Raw genomic sequence first — 27,412 nt, forward strand, 5'->3', positions numbered from 1 at the left:
ATCAGGAACAATCAAGAGAATATGCTGGAGAGAAGGCTTCCTGGTATCTTGAGACTCTACCCTGCTTACGTGGACAAGTCAACCCTACCTACCAAGACAAACCTAAATGGCCACACAGATCAGGGTCTCCCATTAAGTAAGCCAATGGCTGTAGACCAACAGGGGTACTTCTTGGAGTCCTCTCATAGGGCACAAAAGCATAAGGAATAGGGAACACTTTGGAATGTCAGTTAACTCCCTAAAGGACATCCAGGACTTCTCTAAAAAATATTCTTGGAGCTCCTGGGTGGCTCAGTTGCTTAAGCGTCCGACTTCGGCTCAGGTCATGATCTCAGGGTTTGTGAGTTGGAGCCCCACATCGGGCTCTCTGCTATCATGCAGAGTCTCCTTCAATCTTCTGCCTCTCTCTCTCTCTCTGCCCCTCTTCTTCTCTCTCTCTCTCTTTCACTCTCTCTCAAAAACAAACATTTAAAAACATATTCTTATTCAGGGGACTCTTTTTAAAAACTCAAGCATCTCTTTCCCTCTCTTTTCATGTCTCCCTCTCACCTCCTCCTGCCTTCCCACCTCTACTCCTATTTTTCTTTTTTATTAAAAGAAAGTTAGTGACAGATACAGAAGACTATGCATTGTGCCATTAATCATAGCAGGTTAGAAATAATCCAAACGTTCATCAATAGAGGACTTAAAAACTATGATATGTTCCCACGATTCTGTATATTGAGCCTTAAAGAAAAATGAAGTTCCCTATCTACCTATCTGTGGATAGAAAGATAAATTGTTATGCACAAAAAGCAAGGTCCAAACTGCTAAGTCATATGCCACCTTTCATATATATATTCTTACATTCACAAAAAGAGACGCTGGAAGAATAAAGCAGAAGCAAAATTAATTCCCTGTAGACAGCTGCAGCAAACAGGGTGGAGGGTATAAAGGACGGAAACTAGAGTGCCCTGTGTCTAACTGCATGATTTTGACTTTGGAGTCACGTAAATGTGACAAATACTCAAAAGGCAAAATTAAATGTAAAGAAAAAAAAAGCAATGAAAATACTTCATGCAGAAATTAGGACTATTTTACAGAAGCGATTCCCATGGAGAAGTCAAACCGTGGCGTTTGGCCCCCTGAATTGATTCCCAAAGTAGGGGAACCCCTGAGTGCCTGGTCAGGCCTCTGCATGGCTTTCCTAGGATCGGTGTCGGCCGAGAGTGAAGGACTGTGGCAGAAAGACGATGGGGAATGGACAGAGAAAGACAGTATGGATCAGGAAGAGAACGGCCAAGACGAAGGGACAAGAGGACAGGAAGGGAGGAACAGCAGAGACAAGACAGCACTTCCCCAAACCATCTCTCCACCAGTTTGCAAACTCTCCCTCAGTCTTGCCTGAAATCTTTCTCACTCACCGCTACTTTTTTTTAAGTTAAAAATACTTTTTTCTAAATATTTAGAGAAGACTCTCTATTAGCAGTTACCCTGTGGGGCAGGGTGCTGTTTTATGACACTAACAGGTGACTTTCCTCTCCCGGTGAGTTCCTCCTTCTCTCCCAGCTCCCTGCTGGACTGAAGCAGGAGGCAGCTGTGGGTTCACTGCCTCCGGGAGCAGACGTGGAGGGTAGAAGATAAGGGCCTGCCTGGCTAACGTTCACTGCCCCACCCCCCACCCTAGGAACCCGTGAGGAAGAAGGGGGAAATGACATCTGGGGTTCTGAGAACACGATCTATCATTCCAGGCAGGGGGGAAACACTCGTGCCAGAAATGGTTACAAGGGGCACCTCCGCGGTTCAGTCGGTTAAGCGTCTGGCTTTGGCTCAGGTCGCAATCTCACGGTTTGTGAGTTGGAGCTCTACATCAGACTGTCAGCGCAGAGAGCCCACTGAGGATCCTCTGTCCCCCTCTCTCTGCCCCTCCCCCACTCATGCTCTCTCTCTTTCAAAAGTAAACATTAGAAAAAAAATGAACTGGTTATAGGCCCAGAAGCCTCTGGGCAGAGGGCTCCAGGGGCAGCCTAGCCAGAGTCCTGTGCTCCAGGCAAGACAGGGAAACACGGCGAGACCCATTAGATATAAAGTATTGTGCACAGGGAACTTTGGGGACTGGAAACAAAGATTAAATGGGTCCCCACCCATTGTTTGGCAGGCTGCAAGATCCAGGAACTGTGACATGTGTCAGAGAGAAAGTGCAGAAACACCCCGGACGGAGTGAGGGTTTCCTCCCCTTTTCTTTCTCCAACGCTCTGTTCTAATGTGAGTGTAAAGTTCGTATTAAATTGGTTTAGAGATGATTTTACTGTAGTGTTCATTACACATCTCCATCCGGGGGATGAAATGTGTGCCCAAGACCTCTGATTTTTTTCTCCACCTCATCAGACATGCTTAGACCCCCAGGGCAATAGCAGCTTGGTGCACAGAAACCAAAGCAGGGTGTCTCTGGCTTTCTCAGGGCTCCCCCAGCCCCTTGCTGTCCTGCCTCAGTGTCCCATCCACATGCAGAGTGCCAAGTGCTCGGACCCGGAGGCAGTAGCATGTCAGTTGGGGTCAGGAAACGGCAAAGCACGCAAAGGCAGAAGCTTGGAGAACTTGTCAGGGAGAGATGCAGATTGACCCCTCAGTCCACCTTTATTTCATTCATGTGCCCACAACTAAATTCCACAGAGGTCAAACAAACACACTTCGCTCCGGAACAGCCAACAGGATTGTCCTGCACTTCATCCCGAAGGTTAACATCGACAATAACGGGAGAACAGGGACAGGGTGAAAGGGGCTACTAGCTAAAAATATTCAAAGAGAATGCCCTTTCTTTGGAGTCCTGCAAGTTCAGGAGCTGATCTTGGTCATGACCTATGGAGACAGGTTTTCTTTATGGGAATCACCATCTTGGAACCTATCCACCTTCATAAATAAAGTTAACCTTTGGAACTGTGTGAACTGGCACATGAAATAATTACATTGGGATAAGAAGCCCACACTTCATATGTTCAACTGACCTCATAAAATTGTTATAGATTTAAAAAAAAATAAAGTTAAGGCAACCTCCCAGTCACTGCTTACCTAGATGAACTGGTTCTTTCCCTTGCCCATCTGTCACACGATATTGCAACAAAGATTTGCTCACCTGCCAGGACATGAGCTCTGAGAGCACAGAGACATTGTCCCTTCATAGTTTAACCGCCACGGCTTACCCCCGTGCCTGGTGCTGTTAAGTGCCCAACAATTATGAAGTGAAGAGACAGATGAATGGCTAGGTGGGCGCTCCTAGATGGACAGATGGCATGTGCCTTGGCAACTGCCCCATTATGTGGGAGGCAACCCAGGTTTTGCCGTAACTTGTGTAGTCCCACGACAAATGGAAGGAGCAAGGAACGGGCGGGGTCATGGAAAAGTGGTGTTGTTTTCTGTTTTATCTGCCCTGTGAGTGGTGGATCTGAGTAGATGTGGTAAAATGCCCAGCTCACAACTGTCGAGCGAGGATATTGCAGCATTATCTGATGCCGTGGGCAGAATGTGGCGACAGGGCATTTTGAAAGCAGTAACTTTCAAGGGTCAGGGCAGGTGGTAGTATCGTGGGTTTAAGGACAATACTTAAGATCCCCTCGACTGAGGTGTGTGAGTGCCGAGCAAATGGTAATAGTTCAGGGTAGAGTTCCGAGTCCAGTCAGGATTCAGGATTATTTGGGAGACACCAAACTAGGAGCCCAGTTGGATGGGCTGATTTATGATGGTTATGTCTTCTGGGGCACATGGCTGCTGATGCCTCACTGGATATGGAGCTTTAAGGCAGCAAGACTGATGTCAGATCCCACCCCCAGACAGCAGGACAGTTCCAACGCACTCTTTTGGGGATCCCATTCCAATTCTCATGTACGTTCATCCTCTCCCTCCAACAATCAGTGCATAACCATGCTCAAGGCTCTCTCCTACTAAAAGGAAATAAATAAACTAGTTAATGAATAAACATACTTACCTTCTTACAGCCAACAATGGCTGTACAATGGTCTCCGTTCTTCAGTTACTTTTCACTCCTCTGATGAATATATCCAGCTGGGTATTTCTTTCTCCACTCCTGAGATGGCTCTCACTGAGCACAGTGATGATGTTGTTGCTAAATCCAAAGGACACGTTTTGGTATGGGTCCTACATGACCTCTGCAGCATCCATCGTCACCCACCATTCCGTTCCTTGACCTGGCTTCTGTGATAATGCCTCCTGCGGGCTTCTTCCTACCTCCTGCCTCTCCCTCATTTTCTCCTCTTCTAGCCCTTTCTTTCCCAAATGTTGGTGCTCCTCTTAATGTTCCCGGGTGCTCTTCTCTCATGGTCTACACACACTCTTGTGAGGTATCACCGCTTCCCTTGGCCTCAACACCCAGACGAAAATGACACTCAAATTTATTTTTGATCCCAGGTTTCTCTCCACACTCCCCCTACCTGTCCAGAAATATCCTGTGCCCTGGATACCTCCCCTTGGCTATCCATGGGCTGAAGCGTGCCATTTCTATTCTGTCATTTTGAGTCAATTTGATCTTAAGCACCAAAATGAAACTGACAAGGGCCAAAATGATACACAGTAAAATTGGTTATAGATAAAAAGCTTACTTGAGAATCACATATTGTTGGTAAATCTGAAAACCGCAAAATTTACTTCGGGAAAATACTGGACTTGCTAAAAAAAAAAAAAAAAAAAAAAGTAAACTATAGCCGAGAAGAGCAAACCCAGCAAATGGTAAAAATTATTATTTCTCACAAATTAATGAACAATTATAAACATTTTATAAAAGCTTACGTGTGTAAAAAAGAAAAGGAAAAACATTCCATGCACCTGGATAGGAAGAACAAATATTGTTAAAATGTCGATACTACCCAAAGCAATCTATATATTCAATGCAATCCCTATCAAAATAACACCAGCATTGTTCACAGAGCTAGAACAAATAATCCTAACATTTGTATGGAACCAGAAAAGACCCCAAATAGCCAAAGAAGTCTTGAAAAAGAAAACCAAAGCAAGAGGCATCACAATCCCAGACTTCAAGCTGTGCTACAAAGCTGTAATCATCAAGACAGTATGGTACTGGCACAAGAACAGACACTCAGATCAATGGAACAGAATAGAGCACCCATAAATGGACCCACAAACGTATGGCCAACTAATCTCTGACAAAGCAGGAAAGAATATCCAATGGAAAAAAGACAGTCTCTTCAGCAAGTGGTGCTGGGAAAACTGGACAGCGACATGCAGAAGAATGAACCTGGACCACTTTCTTACGCCATACACAAAAAATCAAAAGGATGAAAGACCTAAATGTAAGACAGGAAACCATCAAGATCCTCGAGGAGAAAGCAGGCAAAAACCTCTTTGACCTTGGCTGCATCAGCTTCTTACTCAACATCTCCAGAGGCAAGGGGAACAAGAGCAAAAATGAACTATTGGAACCTCCTCAAAATAAAAACCTTCTGCACAGCAAAGGAAACAATTAGCAAAACTAAAAGGCAATCGATGGAATGGGAGAAGATACTTGCATACGATATATCAGATAAAGGGTTAATATCCAAAAATCTGTAAAGAACTTATCAAACTCAACACCCAAAAAACAAAGAATCCAGTGAAGAAATGGGAAACAGACATGGATAGACACTTCTCCAAAGAAGACATCCAGATGGCCAACCGACACATGAAAAGATGCTCAACATCACTCATCGTCAGGGAAATACAAATCAAAACCACAATAAGATACCAACTGACACCTGTCAGAATGGCTAACATTAACAACTCAGGCAACAACAGATGTTGGCGACGATGCGGAGAAAGAGGATCTCTTTTGCACTGCTGGTGGGAGTGCAAACTGGTACAGCCACTCTGGAAAACAGTATGGAGGTTCCTCAAAAAACTAAAACTAGAACTATCCTATGACCCAGCAATTGCAATACTAGGTAATTCATCCAAGGGATACAGGTATGCTGTTTCAAAGGGGCACATGCACCCCAATGTTTATAGCAGCACTATCAACAATAGCCAAAGTATGGAAAGAGCCCAAATGTCCATCGATGGATGAGTGGATAAAGAAGATATATATATATATATATATACATATATATATATATATATATATGTGTGTGTATATATATATATGTGTGTATATATATATGTATACACACACACACACACACACACACAATGGCGTATTACTCGGCAATCAAAACGAATGAAATCTTGCCATTTGCAACTATGTGGATGGAACTAGAGGATATTATGCTAAGCAAAATTAGTCAGAGAAAGACAAATATCATATGACCTCACTCGTATGAGGACTTTAAGATACAAAAGAGATGAACATGAGGGAAGGAAGCAAAAATAATATAAAAACAGGGAGGGGGACAAAACATAAGAGACTCTTAAAATGGAGAACAAACAGAGGGTTACTGGAGGGGTTGTGGGAGGGGGGATGAGCTAAATGGGCAAGGGGCATTAAGGAATCTACTCCTAAAATCATTGTGGCACTATATGCTAACTAATTTGGATGTAAATTTAAAAAATAAATTAAATTTAAAAAAGCTTGCATGTGTAAAATTTGACATGGTAAAAATACTAGAAATAAAAGAAAACCTACCACGGAAAAGCTATAATCTGTACAAATTTCACAAAGAGCAAGAAAAAGAAGGTGAAAAATCAATAAACTTCCTTGTAAAATGTACACAAGTAAGATTTTATCCTCATGGTGAAATAAAAATCAAAGTGGAAAAAAATGGGAACAGTTTAAATATGATATAATGGACCAAGGAATTAAATTGCCTTAATGGAATTCACCCTGGAATAAATCTTTGCCACAAAATTCATCAGTGTTGATATCATCCTAACATAGATGTTTATGCTCAAGAATAAAAAACCAGCAGCGTCAGAAATAGATAGGAGCTCATAATGATGAAGTCAAAATGGGTACTCAAAGTCCAGTTTCCAGACTGGAGTCGCTTTCCTTCCCCGTACGCCCCCCATCAGTTCTCTTGTTTTCTCTCCCTTTCTTACCACCTGTCTCCCACCACATCTGACCACATCCTGCCTCTTCTGGCTCCTAAATATCTCCCAACATACTCTCACCTCCCTATCCCCCTTTAATTCCTGCAGTGGAGGCCATCTTCACGGCTAGGCAACAGCCTCTTAAGGGGTCATGTCAATTGCTTGACCATCTCAAACCACACCACACACTGCCAAGGAAGGAGGTCTTTCTGAAAGGCAAATCTGATTAGACGTTCTTTGCAGTTTCTCTGCCAGGTGCCTGGCTTGCAAGGCTTCTCATGGTACTTACGTCTCCAGCCTCAACTCCTCAGCCACTACTATATTGCACCACTCTCTGGCGCAAACCCAACACGCCTGTTTCCCCTTTCGCCCCCAATCTTGCTACCTTCACCACAACCCCTAGAACCCCTGTGCTGTGAATTTCTATTCATCGTTTAAGAATTAAATTTCAATCATCTGTTTTCGTGTCTGTCTCTCCCACTAAATTATAAAGTTCTCAGGGCAGGATCATGCCTTATTCATCATTATATTCTTAGTACCAAGTACAGTGGCTCACGTCTGATAGGATCTCTCTATGCATCTGCTAGAGTGATGGATGGATCTTATTTAATCTTCACGACAATCCTGCATGGAAGGCGTTACTCCCCTTATTTAAAGAAGCTCAAAGAAGTTAAATAGCTTGTCCAAGTTCCTATAGCAAGAAAGAAGCAGTCAAGATTTAACCTAGGGCTTTAGCTATCAAGTGCATGTTCTTTTTATTCCACAATGCAGTGCTTCTTAATTGTATGCAACCAAAATAGAGATATGGGGACACAGTTCCTACACACACAGCATTGAGTCAATAGGAGAGAATAATGCATTGAAAAGATCACTGGAACACAGCGTGTCCATGCCATTTTAGACACATGGGCTTTTTATGTATATAAAGAAAAAGAGAATGGCCGTGGGGAAGGGGAGACTAGGAAAGACTGTGAGAGGGCATCAGAACCAGGGTTTAAAGGATGAGTCAGAGCTTAACTGGCAAAGCTGGGAAGTGATTTCTCGGCAGACGTAGAAAATGAGTTCAGTTTTCTTCTACATCAGTTGCTGCATCGAATAAGCTTAAGAAATTAATATTCTCTCTGCGTGTAGTGTAGATGACAAAGCTGTTAATGCCAATATTTCAACGTTTCAAAACACACTGAAGTGATTGAATGTATAAGAGTCTAAGTGCCAGGGAGGTGATTTCTCAGAAGTACCGAGCAGGATGCTGTGTCTCTTCTGGGCTCTGCCAGAGTCCTCAGGCAGGCCATTATGAACGTATTTCTCCATGTCTTATACCTCATCAACCTATTCTGCTGTGTTCCAAGTGCTAATTAAAATTGTATGCTGCCTGCCAAAGTAAAAGCGCTTACATTAAAATAATAAGTGTCTAAATTAAATGGCTCAAAACAGAGTCTGATTCCAAGCTGACATACAGTTCTTACTCCATAATAGTTGGGGAAGGGAGGAGAAGAATTAGAGTCAAGACATAAGATTTAATGAATAGTGCATTCTTTGTGACCTTTATAATTATTCAAACAACCTACAATTTAAAGTCTATGAAAAGTAGTTTCCAAGCCCTCATCCCATTTTATCCCTTCAATACACTGAAATGACTTAATCTGGAATTTTGAGGTGAAATGTGATAGTCTCTATGTGAAGAATACATTCCTTATCATTATAATGTATCTGTAATTCTTTGTAAAAAGAAAATAGGTTCCTTTGCCTGATAGCCAAATATTTATTTATTTACTTACTTACTTATTTATAGCAAGTTTGGGGGGAGGAGCAGAGAGAGGGAGAGAGAGAGAGAGAGAGAGAGAGAATCTTAAGCAGGTTCCATGCCCAGCATGGAGCTTGACACGGGGCTCAATCTCACGACCGTGAGATCGTGACCTGAGCTGAAATCAAGAGCCAGACGCTTAATCGAATGAGCTACCCAGGTGCCCCAGCCAAACAAATTTTTAAAAAATGTTTGCTCTACAAGTATCACACAAAGATAAATTTTTAGGACAAAAAAGTTGTTTGTGGTATTTCTTAACTAGATGTTGGAGTTGGGACTTGGAGAATAAGACTTAATGCATGGTAAATGCTCCCCAGGCTCGGACTAACATTCCGACAACAATTACGAGTAGCACAAGCAAATCTCAGTACATCTGAGGCTCCAAAAAGATTTGAGTTAATCTTCAACTTGGGAAGAAGGCCCAGAGGTGCTGTTATCAACCTGCTAATCCCCTATCGCCTCATTCCCCTTCAACCATCCTTGCCTGTTCTTCTGTCTATTCAGTGCTCTGCCTCCCCCACCATTTGTTCCCCAGGATTTAGCCCTGGAAATTGAATCAACCTAGAAGTTCCACTCAAACACTAGGCCTCCCTCTTCCCTCTGTATATGCTCTTCCATTGGTCTGTAAGGCCCTTTTGTTACTTCCCTCGGCCCCATCTCCCGCTTGGCAAACACATCTTCCAAGACCCATTTGTTGCCACTGTTTTCTAAGCTCTCCCGGCTCTCTGCAAAGCAGGATTACTCGGTCACTTCTTTGGACTACCATGGCATTTCAATCGTCTACTGTGGTCCTTATCACCCTACAACATCATTACTTGTGCGCAGGAAACACATCTCATTTATCTTTGCTACTCTAGGGCTTTGCACATCCCTGGCCCATAAAAAATATTCAACAAATGTTGGCTGGATAAGCAATAATAAAGTGTGTTGATTAAACGTTAAGAGATTTAGGGTGAACATTACAATTTAGCACGGGTGCTTGAGTTCATCAGAAGAAAAATATTACAAATTAATGCCAAGTCAACATTTAACTTCAGCTTAAAATAACGAGGTACCTAAAATCTTATCATCTTAGACCTGAAAGGGAACTTCGACACCATCTAGCCCACCCTCTGCTATATGGATCAAAAGACTGAGACCTGGATCTCATCCCAGGTTTCATGCTAGTGAGCAGCAGCACAGAATCCTAACTCAGGGCTCTGGACTCCCAAGTTAGTAGTTTTCTCCTGTTTACTCTGCTGTTTCCATTGAAAGACCTTTGCGAGTCTTTAGTTGAGAATTTAGTGGAGACTAAATTCTAGGGTCTAGTCTCAAACAAAAGTTTTACCTACTTTGGTGCAGACACACACACACACACACACACACACACACACACGCACACACACAAACACACACACACACACACACCAGATTATTTTGAGAAAACTATCCGTTAGCTAGAAACAAATGTTTGCATGGGTGAATCCACCTGTGTGTTTCTATAGGCCCCTGAAGGATTAACGGACACTGCCTATCTGAAAATTCAGTTTAAAAAATTTTAGGCTCCAAAGAAAAATCCTTGTTGATATGTCACTTTAAAAACTATACCTTAAATACAAAGAAATTTATTTGCTTTGCTGGGTGAAGCCACTTACACTCTATATATAAAACAGAACACTGTCTATAAAACATCAGTGAAAAGATCATATCATACCAATCAGGCTTTCTCTGTAAAACATTACTACAATGTTAGAGGTAAACAAAAGTAGAATATTTAGAGTGAACATTAAGTTGCCCAAAGTCAATGGCATCGGTTTATTTTTGATTTTTTTTTTTTTTTCAACGTTTTATTTTATTTTTGGGACAGAGAGAGACAGAGCATGAATGGGGGAGGGACAGAGAGAGAGGGAGACACAGAATCGGAAACAGGCTCCAGGCTCTGAGCCATCAGCCCAGAGCCTGACGCGGGGCTCGAACTCACGGATCGTGAGATCGTGACCTGGCTGAAGTCGGACGCTTAACCGACTGCGCCACCCAGGCGCCCCAACATCGGTTTATTTTTGTACCTTTAATTACTTAATACAAGATTGATTTTATTGTCTGCATTAGGATAAACCAGAAACTGTAAAGAGCATACAAACCTTGTAAAAACAAAATCAAATTGCATGAAACTCAATATTGTTTAGAAAAAGGGTATCTAACCACATCGTATCATAAATTCCAGCATCATGAACATTAAAATTGATTATTTTAGAATGGTTCACAGCACCAGAAGTGAATTTTTATTTATACAATCGGTATTACGACATACTTAAGTATATGGATGAAAGATCAGAGTGAAAATAAAGAGATGACAAATAATGACCAGTTTTCTTAGCAATCAAATATTTATGTATGAATTATACATGCCATATTTTTAACTGCAGCATATATATCTGCCATCAGTGGGCATATGCTTACGAGAATGTGAATTAATGTTAGTGTCAGCTTAGGCAAAAGATAATTAGGAAGACAGAACTGTCCCAAGAAAATAATCGTTGCTAAAGCCACAATACATGTTTTCTTTTTATTGCTATTTTGAAAAATTAGCCACATAACTGTTCACTAAGTTATAAGAGGTAAAAGTTGTTCATTATTTGAAATTGATGCCTAATTAGAAAATGTCAGAAACAACAGAAGGATTTTACCCATAAACATAAACTTAGAACACTGAAAATCCAAGGCCTTGAACTCAGATAAACACCTTTCTAAAATTTGGAAAACAGAAACCCTAAAAGGAGACTTTTCTGAGAGTCTGAAAATCTACTATGCATTTGTAATACATTTTGGTAACAAAGACAAAAAAGAAGGATAAATACTTAGGTTTGTGTACGAAGAGACAAAATAGATGTTTATAAAACCCAGAAAGTCCATTTACTTTTCACTATCTTAGAAACAAAAATAAGGGAATAGAAAAAAAAAAATTAAGATGGAAACAGTGATGAATGAGCAGAAAGGGAGCAAATCGCAAGGGCGGGATCACAGCCCAAAAGAACTGAATGGGCATGGAAGTAAAGAGAAAAATTACTCTGTTATCTTGATCCACGAGAATTAAAAATGTTTCCTAAACATCTTGTAAAATCCTCTGATTACCAATGACTATTTGATAAGTGGCCAAAAGAAGCAATAAATAACTCACCACCAGGGAACAATGAAAACAAGACCTTAAAAATTCTGAAAGGCAAAATCCAAAAGGGCTAGCCAACACGAACTCAATGCTAAAATCCCCTGTGTTGGGTGAATTCTGAAGTTAAAGCCTTTGCTGGATGGAATTATAAAGAAGGATTTTGACAGTTATCAAAAAATTTACTGGAAAGTCTGAGCTCACTCTGCAGATTCTCGTTAATTAGCTAACTGAATGATCAAAACCATTCTCACATGGCATGTCTGTTTTTTTTATGGGTATAATGAAAAATGAGCAATGTTCTTTCTCTTCAAAGAGAGAAATCTGGAATGGAAAGCTTGCTAAGTCATCACCGTGGTCCCTTTCACTCGTACTTTGCAATTTTCCAGAAATTTAAAATCTAAACCTTTTATCTAATCATGAACCAAATGCCCTGTTGCCTAATAAATACGGATTTGTATTCATATGCTTTGATTACATAAACATAACCTACTTTAGGTTGTCAGAACAGAGCATTTTTAATGGCACATCCCTTTTAACAAAATACACTTTTCAATAGGGTCTGAAACAAATGGTTTCAGTCCTATATTCTCGTGCCACAGAAATGCTTTGAGAAATAAGATTTGGTTCATGGCTATTCTGGTTAACTTGTAACAGGTACATTGGAATCAGAGGTACATTATTCAATTTGTGCTATATCTACCAGAAACAAACCGCACTGGTATCCTTTTGAAATGCATGGAATAAAGCCCAGACAGGATAAAACTTAACGAGTATCAGTCCAAAAGTGACTGCCGAAGATAGACAATATTAGTACTCAAACTCGGAGATAGAATAAACTCACATTAGTTTGCTGTAAGGTTTGCTCTGGGCCCAGCACTATATTTTATTTCTTTAGAACATCAGTTGCAAAGCTGTCCCAATTTTTAAAAAAAATACCAACTCTTACTTTTCCCTTTGAAGACAAAATGATGAATTAAATTCAGCAACACGTTTTACAAATTCGACAGGTGGCATTTATGGTTTAGAAAAAGCCACGCATTACTGAAGTAAATTTTTGACTAAGAAATACAGAATTAAAACTGCAGATCTGTCCAGTGCTTGAAGCTATACTCCCAAAAGTAACTGTACAACAGTAATCATCTCAAATACCATTTCAGTTGCTCTTAAATGCCACCTTAGAGCAGTGTTCTCAGACTTAGGTATGCCTGGGTACAATACGGGAAAGTTGTTTAAAATGCATAAACCCTGGGGCGCCTGGGTGGCTCAGTCGGTTGAGCGACTGGCTTCGGCTTAGGTCATGATCTCGTGGTCTGTGGGTTCGAGCCCCACGTCGGGCTCTGTGCTCCCAGCACAGAGCCTGGAGCCTGCTTCGGATTCTGTGTCTCCCTCTCTCCCTGCTCCTCCCCCACTCCTGTTCTGTCTCTCTCTGTCTCAGAAATAAAATAAAATAAAATAAAATAAAATAAAATAAAATAAAATAAAATAAAATTAAATTAAATTAAATAAAATAAAATTAAATAAATAAAATAGAATAAAATAGAATAAAATAAAATAAAATGCATAAACCCTGAGGCCTATGGTGAGGCCTGGAAAGGTCACCAAGGGCCCATCAGTTCTCATAAAGGGATGAAGAACTAACGCATAGATCAGAAAGGAGGTACTTTAAAGACTTACATGTCTTTGATGCTTTGGCAATAAAGTTACCACATTTTAATACCCTGCATGCAGACTTTAGACCAAATTACAAAGTCATTCTGTAAATAAGGATTTCATACTTTTCTACACATCTTCATCATATAGGCATAGCGAGCTATTTTTAACCCAAGTCCGAGAATCTGAAAAAGGGTTTGCAAGGATTTTATCCCCAAATTTTGGAAGAGGCCATGAGGGTAATCTAGTCCAATATGTTATGGGGGAAAAGGAAAATGAAGCACAGAGTGGTCACATGTGTTACCTTAGGTCAAAAGACTCTTTAACTGGAGTCAGAGAGCATCCAGGCCTTCTCTTGATTTAGAGTCCTCACAGGTCATTAAAGTATTTGAAGTTTGGGCGCCTGGGTGGCTCAGTCAGTTGAGTGTCCAACTTCAGCTCAGGTCATGATCTCACAGTCTGTGAGTTCAAGCCCCACGTTGGGCTCTGTGCTGATAGCTCGGAGCCTGGAGCCTGCTTCGGATTCTGTGTCTACCTTCCTCTCTGCCCCTCCCCTGCTCATGCTCTGTCTCTGTCTCTCTCAAAAATAAATAAACATTAAAAAAATTAAAAAAAATAAAGTATTTGATGTTTTTGTTACTCAGGAAAAGTATACAGAACGAATTTCAAACATATTTTAGCGGCACATATATAAAGTGCCATTGAGATAAAATGCTTTGTAGTTGAAAAGTAAAACCTACTATAAGTTTAAATGAAAGGAAACATTCAAAATTATCTGTAAAGGAGAAAGAAAAGTAGAAATAGTATTTTTTTTCAGCTTCTATTGTAGAATAGGTATTGCCCATTTACCAATGAAAAGGCACAGAGAACCAGTTTATAGACTTCATGACAGTTTTCAGGAGCTTGAATCCATGATTCATGCACAATGCATTCAATTTATTTTGTTTAGCCATAAAATCACAACTGTTAAATCTCTAATTACTAAAATATGAAGTTATGCAATTTATTTTTTTAAACTGTGTATACTTCTTTCCAAATTTTCATTATTTTAAAAAATGATATTTTGTGCTTTGCTATTTTCAAAATACAATAGCCACATGATAGACATTACAATTAGAAGGTACAAGAATACACAATTAAAAACACATGCAACAATTTTACAAACTCTTAATTAAATTTATATCATCAAAGTTGTTACACATGTATATTAAAATGTAACTTTGAATATAGGATTCCCTTTCTTAAGAAAGGTTTTTCAGCTTGAGTTTTTCTCTTTTCTGCTGTTTACATATAAGATTCTTCCCAACTTCTTGTTCTTACTCTTCACTTTCCTCTATTAAAACTATTTCTCATCAATAATGTTATTTCTTACATCAGCAGCTAGGACAGTGACATATTACTAGCACACCAGCTCACTCGTCGTTGAACTAAGTTAAACTGCTGTAGCTGACTGTCATCCAAATCGTTTTTCTTTTAAAATTTTTTTTAATGTTTAATTAATTTTGTAAGAGAGAGAGAGAAAGAGAGAGAGAGAGACTGTGAGCAGGAGAGGGGCAGAGAGAGAGGGAGACACAGAATCCGAAGCAGGTTCCAGGCTCCGTGCTTTCAGCACAGAGCCGGACACGGGGCTCGAACTCACGGACCGCGAGATCATGACCTGGCTGAAGTCGGACACTTAATCGACTGCGCCACCCAGGCGCCCCAAAATCGTTTTTCTCTTACAGTTTAACTCAGAATGCCATCTGACGTCTCTTTAATGGTGAGAGTTGTCAGGTTTTTGAAACATTCCTATTGTTTCCTAATGGTGCTATTATAAATCTAGGCCTGTATCTTTTTACACCTGATATAAAAAACGTTGTTTCTGAACTCCTAATTATTTTCCTCAGAGACCTGGTGCTTCAATGCTGGGCAACTATTTCTTACCAAGACTTAGAATATGTATTTGAAAACACCCTTTCCTGGATTCTGAATCAGTTGCAGTAAGTTGAATTAACCCAAAGAAAACGAGTTTTTGTACGCAATAAGGTATTCGATTGTCTAATGACCAAAACCTATACAAGGGAAGAATAGTGTGAAATGAAAGTTTTAGACCATTTAAAAATGTTTTTCTAGTATGACTTCATAATGGGTTTGAAATCGGGCAGTTTCACAAAGCATTAAATAAAATAACCAGCTCCAGGGAAGACCCAGCTGATGAGAAGCTGCAAGTCTCTGTTTTCCCGTCTTCACTGTGCTCCTCAGCATGTGTCACCTTCATACCTAGTCTGGACACAGCGCTCCTTTCCTCTTTGCTGACTATTTTAAATGATAGCACAGACTTTGGAACAGTGTTTTTCCTCCGGCCTGATACAGAAAATGAGAGAAATCCATCCCTACAACTGGCTGCCTTAGAAAACAGGAGTTCAGGGGCGCCTGGGTGGCTCAGTCGGTTAAGCGGCCGACTTCGGCTCAGGTCATGATCTTGCGGTCCCTGAGTTCGAGCCCCGCATCGGGCTCTGTGCGGACAGCTCAGAGCCTGGAGCCTATTTCAGATTCTGTGTCTCCCTCTCTCTGACCCTCCCCCGTTCATGCTCTGTCTCTCTCTGTCTCAAAAATAAATAAACGTTAAAAAAAAAAATTAAAAAAAAAAAAAAACAGGAGTTCAGATTCCTTCCCTTCCAGCTCCTGTTGAGTTAAAGGCAGGGGCAATACGCCACTAATTGTGGTGAGGCAATAGATGAGAGCTGACACAAACAAGCAATACAAGTCTACCTCCTTCTTGACGATCAGTAAACAATGGAATAGGGATGGTCTTACACTATAAAAGATCAGAGAATGATAGAATTTAAGCTATAAGGAATCTTAGAGGGCGTAACATTTTCGTTACCTTTTGATTTTCAAAATGACTCTGAAGTTTTGACCAGATCGTTTGTTTTTGATTAAGGCTCAGCTTTGACGAAGTATAACACAACAGAATTTCATGAAAATGGTCACAGCAATATTTAGAATTGTGTACCTGTGAACTGTTCTATGAAAAAGGGTAAGGATGTTCCAAAGGCATTGGTTCCTCCTTTTCCGAGGCCAAGCAGGGTCAGGTGCCAGCTCTGGAGCCTTTTTAGTCCATCTTGTTCCCTCATCTGGGCTCTTACCCTGCTGTCAGACTGGCAGGTGGCTGCTCTCGGCATGCTGCCCCAGACGGTACACTGTTAAATTTGCTCAGAGTCTGGAACCAGGTCCTCGCTAGTGACAACAGGACCCTCAAGGTTCTCTGATGAATCAACATGAGCCCGATTTTGCTCTATTCATACCTGTTTATAGCTGGCTGTCAAGTTTAGATCTAGGGAAAATTCCAGACAGCTTAATGTTAGGGGAAGAATCACAGTTTTCCTTGTGCTAATCAAAAGGGCAACAGACACAGGTCAGTTCTGAAGTTGGCAAATCGACTCGCCACAGTCACCCTAAATGGAGCACGCAGCAACCACGTGGGAGGCAGGTGGCAAAGGCCCTCCCTAGGTCCCTTCACGGAGCATCTTCACTTGCACCATTCCTGAGCCTGGTGGTCTTGACGCCGCGCTCGGTGCGGAGTCACACCCCAGAGCGGCAAAGGACGGTGCGTTTAAGCAAAGTGGGCGCCCAGGTGACGGAGCAAGGGCACCGCGGCGGCCAAAAGCCGTACCCCAACCCTCATCCCGGAAAAACAGTGCAGTACGCCCGCGGGCGCTTGAAACGCACAAGGCACCGGGCTCCTCGGGCTTCCCCTCCGCGCCCCCACCTGTAGGCCAGCAACCCCGAGCTCCTTCTTGCTCGAGTGTTTTGGAAACTGTCAACGGAAACCCAGAGGCCAGACAATGTGACGGGAGATCATAAATATGCAGAGGAGATGGAGCCCAAATAGCGGACGTATGGAGCCAGGGCTCGCGGGGGTCGGGGATCTGGAGCCGGGCCCTCGCTGCCGCGGCCGCGCAGGCGGTGCCAAGACCGGGCAGGCGGCGCCGGCGCACTCCGGTCACCGAGCCTGCAAAAGGGGCCCCGGGCGGGCGGCCGCACACCTCGCAGACGGCGGGCAGCGGTCGCAGAGACCGCCGCCCCGGGGCTCCTCCGCCGACCCTCCGTCCGCCGCCGCGCTCGGCCCGCTGCCGCCGGGCGCCCGACCCGAGCCTCGGAGGCGGCCGCTGTCCCCGGCCGCGCGGCCCGGCTGCATGGAGCCTGGCGCGGGGTCCCGGACGGCCGAGCCCACCGCGGCGCGAGAAGCCACCGCGCGCCACGCCGAGGGCAGGAAGAAGATGGCGGCGGCGGTGGCGGCGGCGACGGCGGCGGCGGCCTCCCACGCGCCGCTGACGCCAATGGCGCGCGCCGGCCGGCGAGCCGCGGATGGCGGCGGCGGTGGCGGCGGCGGCGGCGGCGGCCCGGGCTCCGGCGAGGGGCGGGGCGAGGCCGGGAGGGGGCCGGCCGGAGGCGGAGGCCGGACCGGAGGCTGGAGGGAAGCGGCGGGGACAGTTTGTTGTGCTCGGAACATGGCGGGCGTCGGCGATGCGGCCGCCCCGGGAGAAGGCGGCGGTGGCGGCGCGGACGGCCCGCAGCTGGACGGCCGCGGCGAGGCGGAGCAGCCCGGAGGCGGCGGCGGCGGCCACGGGCCCCCGCCGGCGCCTCAGCACACGGAGACGCTGGGCTTCTACGAGAGCGACCGGCGGCGGGAGCGGCGCCGCAGCCGCGCAGGTGAGGCGGACGGGCGGGCGGCGCTAGGCCGCGGCTAGGGCTCCGAGGGCGGCGCGGGGGTGGGGGTGGGGGTGTCGTGCGACCCCGGGTCCCTGTCCCGCGGCCGCCGCTGCCTCCGGGGCCGCCCGGGCTGTGGGCTCGCGAGCCGCCGCGGCTGCCGGGGCTCCGGGGCTCCGCGGCCGCTGACAGCTCGTCGGGCGGGGTCCGCGCGCGCGGCACCGGGGTCTCCGCGGCACACGCCCGGCCAGGTGTGGCCGAGAGACCGCGCTGCGGCCGGGGAAGTTCTGTCCCGGGGGCCTTGGCCGCTTTTGCAAGGTCTTTCAGAAAGACCCCCGGGGTATCCTCACGCCCAGTTCTCGTTGGAGAGCGTCTCCCACGTCTCAGGGAGCTCAAAACTGAGAAGCTCAAGGCTGATTTCTTCATCATTTTCCTGCCAAGGTGACTTTTTCGTTGTGTATTTTAAGCGAACTTGAGCCATAGAAACCTGTTAACTTGCCCTCCAAATATGTGTTCCTCAGCCACAGCTAGCAATGTGGTAGTGACCAATGACCGTGAAGTTCAGTACTTTTCCCCAGAACAGAAATATTTAGCTGTCTTCAAAATGTTACCTGTGAACTTTTCCCAAATCGAAACTTAAGCCTCTTAAAAAAAAAAAAAAAAAAAAAAAAAAATGACTCTATGGGAAAAGATGCTTTTGTAAATCTTACTTTGAACGACCAATTTCAAGCATATTGTTGTAATATTTTGTAAGCTGTAGGATTCTTTTTTATTTTAAATTGCATTTGTATTCATATCGTAGTTGTATATTAGGCTTAAAAGAAAAAGATTTTGAGGTATATGTTTCACTGAATACAGTGATCACAACATTTAATTTTTTTTGTAATTTTAAGTTTTGAACAGCAACTGAATCATAACTCCATTGAATTTCTTCCCCCCAAATTGCTTCTCATGGGCAGTAGGGGCTGCATTAGCCATCATTTCCTGCAATTCCTGCAAATAAATGTTCACTCTTCAGGCTTACTGCATCACTGACTGTATTGGGATATTGAAAATGTAGGAATACTCAAATATCAGAAGGCTGATCAGGTGAGATCCTGTTTGATTTGTTAATTCTCTGAACTAGACGTAGGTTAGGTTTTGAAGAGATCTGTGTCTTTGAAAAATGAAGTACGGACTGTGCCTTGTTCAGTCTTTTTTAATTAACCACTTAAAAATTCTCCAGTGTGTTTGGTTTAGTTGTCAGTTAAATACTTGCTTTCAAGAGTATTTGCTTTCTGAATTGGCAGGCTCTAAGTAAGACAAAGTATTAAGTCTCAGCTGTCTGTTTACTGACTTAGACTTGAACCTTAAAGACACTCTGGTGCCAATGGCAGCGAGTGTGGCCAGGTTTCACTACAATGTCTTTGAAATATTTCGGAGTTTCAGGCAAGCCAATGTTATGAAAGCCTTTTTGGTATTGTTTGCATACACGGAAAATGAAGTTGTCGGGAGCCTTTTGATGAGCACAAATGTATTAGTCTCTTGGAATAACCCCTAACATCCCTTCCTTAGCCCTTCCCAAGACGGGTCTGAATACCTGGTACCATGAACTTCCAGAGACTTCACACCCGACACATGTATTCTTCATCGTCATGAGTTTCTGAGCATGGCTTACTTAACACGTTGGGAGCTGGACTTTTAACCAATGGTAGCAGAAAGTCTATCTGAGAGACGCTTCCAGCTTTAGCTGTGGGGGTAGTCCTCCTTGTCCCCCTAATTCCATCAGTCTTGTTGTGAGGGGACATAGACGGTGGAAACCCGTGGGGATCAAGACTTAGGTAAGAATCCCAGGAATATTTCAACAGGGGTCACCAGCCAGCGTTGTACCCTGTGGACCCCTTGTTTTTTCCCCCAGGTGTCTGTCCCTTCTCTGCCAGTCATACAGCTCTTGCCCTGCTGGTGTCCACCCTCTGAGTCTGATGCCCCTTTGTTCGGAGCCACTCTCTGGAGATTAGCACACTTACAGCCATTCTTAAACAGCCAGGCTTCGAAGTGGCTTCTGCTTCACCTGGCTTTTCAAGCATCGCCCTTTGCTGCTGCTCTGTAACCTTTCCCTGTGTCTCCTCTAGAACTTAGAGAACTGTTCCCCAGGGGCTGGTCTGGGCCCCCAGAGGGCCTTTGAGCGGCACCACCTGGTGTCATGTGGGAAGCGTTTCTCCCTGAATCAAATGTCTTCGATGTCTTGCTGCTTGCCCTTAAGGTGTTCCTCATCCATTGGAAAAAAATTGTTCTTGAGTGTAGTTGACACACAAGGTTGCATTCGTTTCAGGTGGACGGCATAGTGATTCAACATCTCTATAGGTTATGCTGTGCTGGCCGCAAGTATAGCTGCTGTCTGTCACCATATCCTTTTTTGTTTTGTTTTGTTTTGTTTTGTGTTTTTGTTTTTGTTTTTTAATTCTGATTCTGCCTCTGATCCTCTCGTCCTCCTCCCCAGTGGAGGGCAATCTTTGTTTTGCCTTTTGAAAGGCACACTCTTAGTGTCCTGGTGGCCCAACCATCAGTTAGTCCCAAAATTCTTTTCATTATTTTCCCAAGGAATTTAGAGCTCTTACAATGTTTGTTGGCCTCTCCTAACAGCCTAGGATTTCCTGAATGAATACACAGACGAGGTGCTTATCCACACTCTCCCCGTCCAAGTAAAATAATTCCAAACCTAGTGTTTGAGGTTAATATTTTTGCTTTATACCTGTCTTGGTTCACTTATATCTTTAGAAAATATATACGAATATTAGTTTGTGTATGAGCAGTTATTTGTACCACATACAGGTATCTACATCAAGTGTAAGCTTTCTTTTTTTTTTTTTCCCTCATTTCAAACTCTTCGAATCACTTGATTTTCTGAATGCCTTCATTGACTTATACGTGGTGTGGCAGTGGGTTGAAACTTTTCTTTGGTCCTAGAACTTCTACCTTAATGTAGTGTGCAAGGGATATGCCACTCACCATACCTGTTCTCTTCTCTCTCTCTCAAATGTGCATCGTATGTTCCCCTATTGCCTTATGTGGTCACTGTTCTTAGACTCCGGGTATAGTGTGGAGCTGCAGATTAATCTCTTTTGTCTTTTGTTCCTACTCTTAAAAATACTACCAACTTCTGTTGTCCTTTCTGATATAAGCTCAGATAATAAGTACATGTTACCATAGTTTTGTACTCATTCCCCACTTGACTCATCCGTAAAAGATTTTTTTTTTAAGTTTATTTATTTACTTTGAGAGAGAGAGGAGAGAGAGAATCCCAAGCAGGCTCCCCATTATCAGCACAGAGCCCAATGTGGGGTTCAATCTTACGAACTGCGAGATCATGACCTGAGCCAAAACCAAGAGTTGGATGCTTAGCCGACAGAGCCACCCAGGTGCCTCTCATCTGTAAAAGTTCTAGGCGGGAGAGTTTCTGTATAAGCCATGTTCCCATTTAGGAATCTAGGTCCAGCAAGTCAACTTTGGACTAAGAATTAGGCAATCTGTTCTTGGCTGGTTTCGGCTGTCGAATTGCTCTGTAGACTCTGTGCTTGCTTAGACCGTTTGCCTAATTCTTTGGCTCTGTGTCATGACTCCACTACTAAATAGTTTAGTATCTGCAGTACCTAAGTTGGCTCTAGTGCCCGTGGAGACTTAACAGTAGAAGACTTGGTGTAAAATAAGCCTCACCTACTGGTGAGGAGGAAACAGTACCTATATAGTGCAGGTGCTGGAATATGCACAGGGATGGGTGTTGTCTGGAAAACAGAAGAGCTTCAAGCAAGGTTATGGTTGAATAGTATCGTGTCTGATTTCAACAGTGCCATGGGGCCCATGTTTGTCCTTTTGTTCAAATGGTGACTCTCCACTTCTAGAGCTCACACTTGTTATCCATCTGTTTTGCTGTTTTTCGCTTTCTTTTGCCCATTTTAGACCTCTTGCTTTCCCTCCGTGAGGGAATGAGCAGAGGCAGGAAGAAAGCCTAAACCCAGAAAGGCCAGCTGAACTCCTTTTCACAGTTCCCACAGAGGCCTTCGAGTGGGACAAAGGTTTTAACTGTTCATATTTTTTACGCCCTATTATTTGTGTAAATTATTACAAATAATTTATTTTTATTAAAATATTTTTTCATGGGATGCCCGAGTGGCTTAGTGGGTTAAGTGTCAGACTCTTGATTGCGGCTCAGGTCATGATCTCACAGTTGTGATACTGAGTCCCACACTGGGCTCCCAGCTGAGCGTGGGGCCTGCTTGGGATTCTCTCCCTCCCTCTCGGCCCCTCCCCTCCCCCACTCTCGTGTGTGCACACTCACACGCTCTCTCAAAATAAAGAAACATTAAAGAAAATAAATACCTTTTCATTTAACCGGACCTCATCTTCCACGGATGATTAAAGGCGGTTATTCTGATATTATACTCTAGGCAATTAATTTCTCATTTACAAAAGGAAGTATTAATAACTGTAAAACTGGGAAGTAACTTGGAGTAACCACAACCCTGAGATAGGTAAGATAAAATTAGCTTCTTCACTCTGGCAAGCTACTCCTCTGCTTTTAAAACTCTCACTTGCTTTATTTAACTAGTACGTGTCAACTAAACAAGCAATGAAAAATTACTCATTTTGGTCTTTGACCAGTTCAGTATCCTTGCTTTAAACTGTTTAATTTCATCCTAGTTTACCCTCCAAAATGCAGCCCTGGCTGCTTATTTGTGGCCGGGTTTGAGGAATGTTTGCATGAAACAGGTCTTTGGAAAGACAGTAGTATTGACTGTCAGATTAATGACATTCCGATCCCATTTTTAGTCCTTAACCCTGTAACCTTGTGACCTTTTTTCTCTGTGTCCCTATTTTCCATCTATAAATGTATAAATTTATGAGAATTCTACCTATTCTTAACGTTCCTAAATGAGACTATTTATAAGTAGTATGAGGGTCTTAAAAACTTGAATGGTACTTTTACTACTGTTTGACTTAGGAAGACAGAATTGCTGTTGTATTGATTTCTAGTTGGCCTTGTACAAAGATGTACCTCTGTATTTGTGTAATAAAATTACCTATAATATTTTCACATAACCTTAGTAAAGTTTATTATGGTTTTACATTATTTAAGACTGTGGAGATTTGTATGTTTTGTAGTATTTTCCTAACAGTTAACCAATATTACTTTCCAATTTTTTAGGGGTCAGTGCTATTTTAAGAAAGATATATTTGGACATATTACTTAACATATAAATATATTTATGATTACTCATTACTTTTAATTAATACTTTTGTATCCTGGGTTCTTATTTCTAAAACAAGCTATCTCAGAAAATAATTAAACATAGTCATCTTTGAGGGATGAGGAGAGCCATTTATACTATACTTTTCCTCAATTTAAGATACTGGATCGGGGTGCCTGGGTGGCTCAGTCAATTAAGCGTCTGACTTCTGCTCAGGTCATGATGTCACGGTCTGTGAGTTTGAGCCCCGCGTTGGACTCTGTGCTGACAGTTCAGAGCCTGGAGTCTGCTTGGGATTCTGTGGCTCCCTCTCTCTCTGCCCCTCCCCAGCTCGTGCTCTTTCTCTCTTGCTCAAAAATAAAGAAACATTAAATTTTTTTTTTTTTTTTTTTTTTTTTTTTAAACTGGATCACAGGGGCGCCTGGGTGTCTCAGTCGGTTAAGCTCAGGTCATGATCTTGAGGTTCACAGTTCCTGAGTTCAAGCCCCACCTCGGACTCTGTGCTGACAGCTCAAAGCCTGGAGCCTGCTTCACATTCTGTATCTCCCTCTCTCTCTTCCCCTCCCCGACTCACACTCTGTCTCTGCCTTTCAAAAGTAAATAAACGTAATTAAAAAAAAAATTAAATACTGATCACAGAACATTTCTGTGGTGAAAGATGAATATTGATTAAAAATACTCTGGAGGAACTGATTTGCATTTATGATGGGTATTATTCTCCTTATATGAAATATTCATATATTTCAAGTGGCAAAACTTAGTTTTCCAACGTAGAAGCGGTTGTTTATATTATATGCTGACATTTCTTCTTGGTGAGAACTGGGTAAATGAACTAAAATTGGTTGCCATCTAAAAAGTTAAGTCACTGTTCAGAAAATAAACATGTGGATTATTTTATTTTGGAAAATAATTTGCTCTTAAACTATAAAAACAGATGTTTGGCATAACGAACGAGAGTGACGTTGGCTAAGAAGGAATGAAATGCCACCACAGTATGGAAGAAGTTAAGGTATACTTAGAATTCTTGAGGGGTGGCACCCACAGGTGAAACAAGAGGCTTCTTAAGGAATTAGCCAGGCAGCTCTGCCCACTCGAACGGGACAAGTAAGCTCAGGCAAATCTGTAGAATGCTAGAGAACAATATTTAAAAGAGCAAGAAGAAAAACAGTGAAACGCAGCTATACTTGGGAACAGAAGACTAGGGAGCATCCTGCTGAGTATGTCTATGGCTACGGAAAGGCGGGAGCAGACTCACAAAACCAGGAGCCTAACTTAATTGCCCAGCTGCATGCCAGCGTAAGCCTCTTCTCCAGTAGGAATCAAAGGGCTCTTTCTGGCCAGCTGAAGCCAGGTTAGGGTGAGGTTATCTTGTGTGATTGTCAGATAGGTGTATGCTAATTGTGCTGTAAGGGAGAGAGCACGTTGGACTTGGAGGTCAGAGATCTAGATTCTATTCCCTATTTGCCTCTTACCCTTTCAGTGACTTTGGACAAGTCTCTTAACTTCCGCGACCCTCCGTTTCTTCATTTGTAAAACATGAACATTATCTGCTCTCTGTAGCTCTCAGGCTTGTTGTGAGAATTTTATGAAGTACCGTGTGCAAGACCTTTGCAAACTGCCTCTTGGCAGAGCGGGAGGATCCTAATCCCTTAAGCCAAGCCAGTTTATGAGCAGTGAGGGAGAAGGTAAGACAAAGCTTCCAGAATATTTCACCCCATGAAGCTTGGTTCCTTTGTTAATATTGCTTTAACACATCTTTAAAAACCATTCCCTAGGCCATCAGTAATTGTAAGCAGACACTTCCTTTAGATTCAGGACTCACTAGGGGCTAGACATCGGGAAGATCAGGGTACACGGTGCCTGCTTCCAAACAGCTCGTGAGCTGGTTAGGGAGCCGACCAGTTAACAGTGTAACATCGTAGAGGTGAACCCAGGGTGCTGTATGTGCAGACAGAAAAAGGAGAGAATGGACGGCTCCCAGTTTTCCAGAAAGTACATACACACTTGAGACAATGATAGGCAGAATAATCTAGTGCCCCAAAGCCCACGCTGTGGCGATAGACTGCTTGATTTTGAATTCTGGCTTCCTTTGTGATCTTGGAGACCTCCTTACCCTCTCTGTCCCTTGGTTTCTTCATCTGCAAAATGGACGCAACAGTAGACTATGCTCCATAGTTTTGAGAGCTGTGCACTAAAAACGCGTTTTTATCATTTGATTTTTTTTTAAGTGCATTGTGGAATTTAAATTAGTGTTTAAAATTCCTGCATTTCTAGAAGTAGAATCCTGACACACCACTGTTTTATATTTAGAATATAGTTAAGACACTTTGGGGTTTATATTATATGACTTGTTTACAAAAAATTAGTTATTAGGTTATATAGTTCATTGAATATGTTTATTTGCCGCATTGCCCTTTATCCATGAAAACAAGCTTGCAGAAGTAGCATCAGTAAACGCTAGGGAACCCCAAACCAGAACTGAGTAATACCTCTCAGGTCCTTCAGTAAGAAGGAGCGCGAGACCTCGTGTCCTGCTTCGCACTGTCACGTGCTTTCATGCAAACCCTGACTGGGCCCCTTGGCCGTCCTGTGTGGACGACGCAGGTAGCAGATGTTCTAAAACTGCAGGCCTCGGTTTTCTCTTCTGTGAAACTACATCTATGCCTTGAGCAGGGTCACAGGACTAACATGTGATAGAGAGGATGCCGGAACCCCCTTCTTCTGATCGCCAGTCCCTGCTTTTCTCACGGATCCGAACAAAACTCTTATTATGGTAAAACTCGGTCATCTGCAGTCATCAGGGAAGACGCCACTGCGGAGGATAATTTTCTCAGTAAACAGGGTACAGCTGTCTCAATCTTTTAATTTGCTGTTTTAAATGTAAGATTCTGTAATGACCTGTTTCTGTATTTCCTTACCACGGCCGACATGCCGGCAGGCTGCCCAGCTGCCCTCCCTGCCCCTGCTGTGGATGATGCGAGATCCTTGCCAGACCCCAGACCCCAGGGCACATGCTGGCTGTGCCCGCCGCCATGGCACCCCGTCCTTTGGGGTAGAGGTTCCGATACCTGGTGGGTGACCTTTGACAGTCACTTAGACACGCACACGGCATAGAGGCTCCTTATCTTTGGCTGTGCTGCGTCCAGCGGGGTACTGGGGCCTGTCACCCTTCCTCTGCTCACCCTCCCAGTCTCAGAAAATTCTTTCCAGTCACGGGCTGTTTTCTTGAGAATCTGGTGTTCTCTGCCTTTGCCACTTCTGTTTCTGATTCTGTTTTTGTCCTCTCTCTGCCACCCTCCTCTCCGTGATTTTGCCCCCTCCTCCTCCGATCCACGCCTGCTGAGCACCTCTCGTGTGTGTCCAGTCCGGCACGGGGGATGCAAGGTGAGGGAGGGACCTGGGCAAGAAAGTGCACAGTGTGGCATGGGAAGCGCAGGAAAGGGTGCGAACTGAGGGGGCAGAGGCTGCCTTGTGTTCAGGGACCTGGAGCCGTCCCCACGGAGAGGGCGTCTGTGCCTCTGTGCACTTGCCTGTGGGACACTGGGAGGGAATCTTCGCCAGCCCACCTCTCGTTTTCGAGAAAGGAGAAGCAGCCTAGTAACTAGGGATCCAGAGATTCAGGGGAGGTGGGTGTGAGGCACAACTGAAAACAGCCGGGGGCCACATCCTAAGGGAGCTGTGTCACCACATCTGAGGTGTAGGACGCGACCCACAGGGCCTGGCTGCCAGGGGTTAGGACCCAAGGGAGCCAAGACTGGAGGGAGGGCGCCAGTCAGGAAGCTTGTGCGGGAACTGGAGGGGGAGAGGAGGACCAGAGGAAGGTGACACAGAGAGAGGGGAAAGTTCGTAAATGTTCCAGGGGAGGAATCAGTGGGACCTGGAGGGGGG

General features: G+C 43.7%; 1 protein-coding gene across 2 annotated transcripts in view; it reads left to right on the plus strand.

Moving 5' to 3' along the window:
- The first annotated feature begins 16,762 nt into the window (after window positions 1-16,762).
- Window positions 16,763-27,412, plus strand: part of TAPT1 (transmembrane anterior posterior transformation 1) — a 69,274-nt gene continuing 58,624 nt past the window's right edge. For both annotated transcript variants that reach the window (XM_023253285.2, XR_006597206.1), the window contains exon 1: window positions 16,763-18,302. In XM_023253285.2, coding sequence (XP_023109053.2) covers window positions 17,456-18,302 — 847 coding nt within the window. In that variant the 5' untranslated portion in view covers window positions 16,763-17,455. The remainder of the gene's footprint in view (window positions 18,303-27,412) is intronic.

The sequence above is a fragment of the Felis catus genome, chromosome B1, assembly GCF_018350175.1.
Source record: "Felis catus isolate Fca126 chromosome B1, F.catus_Fca126_mat1.0, whole genome shotgun sequence".
NCBI lineage: Eukaryota > Metazoa > Chordata > Mammalia > Carnivora > Felidae > Felis > Felis catus.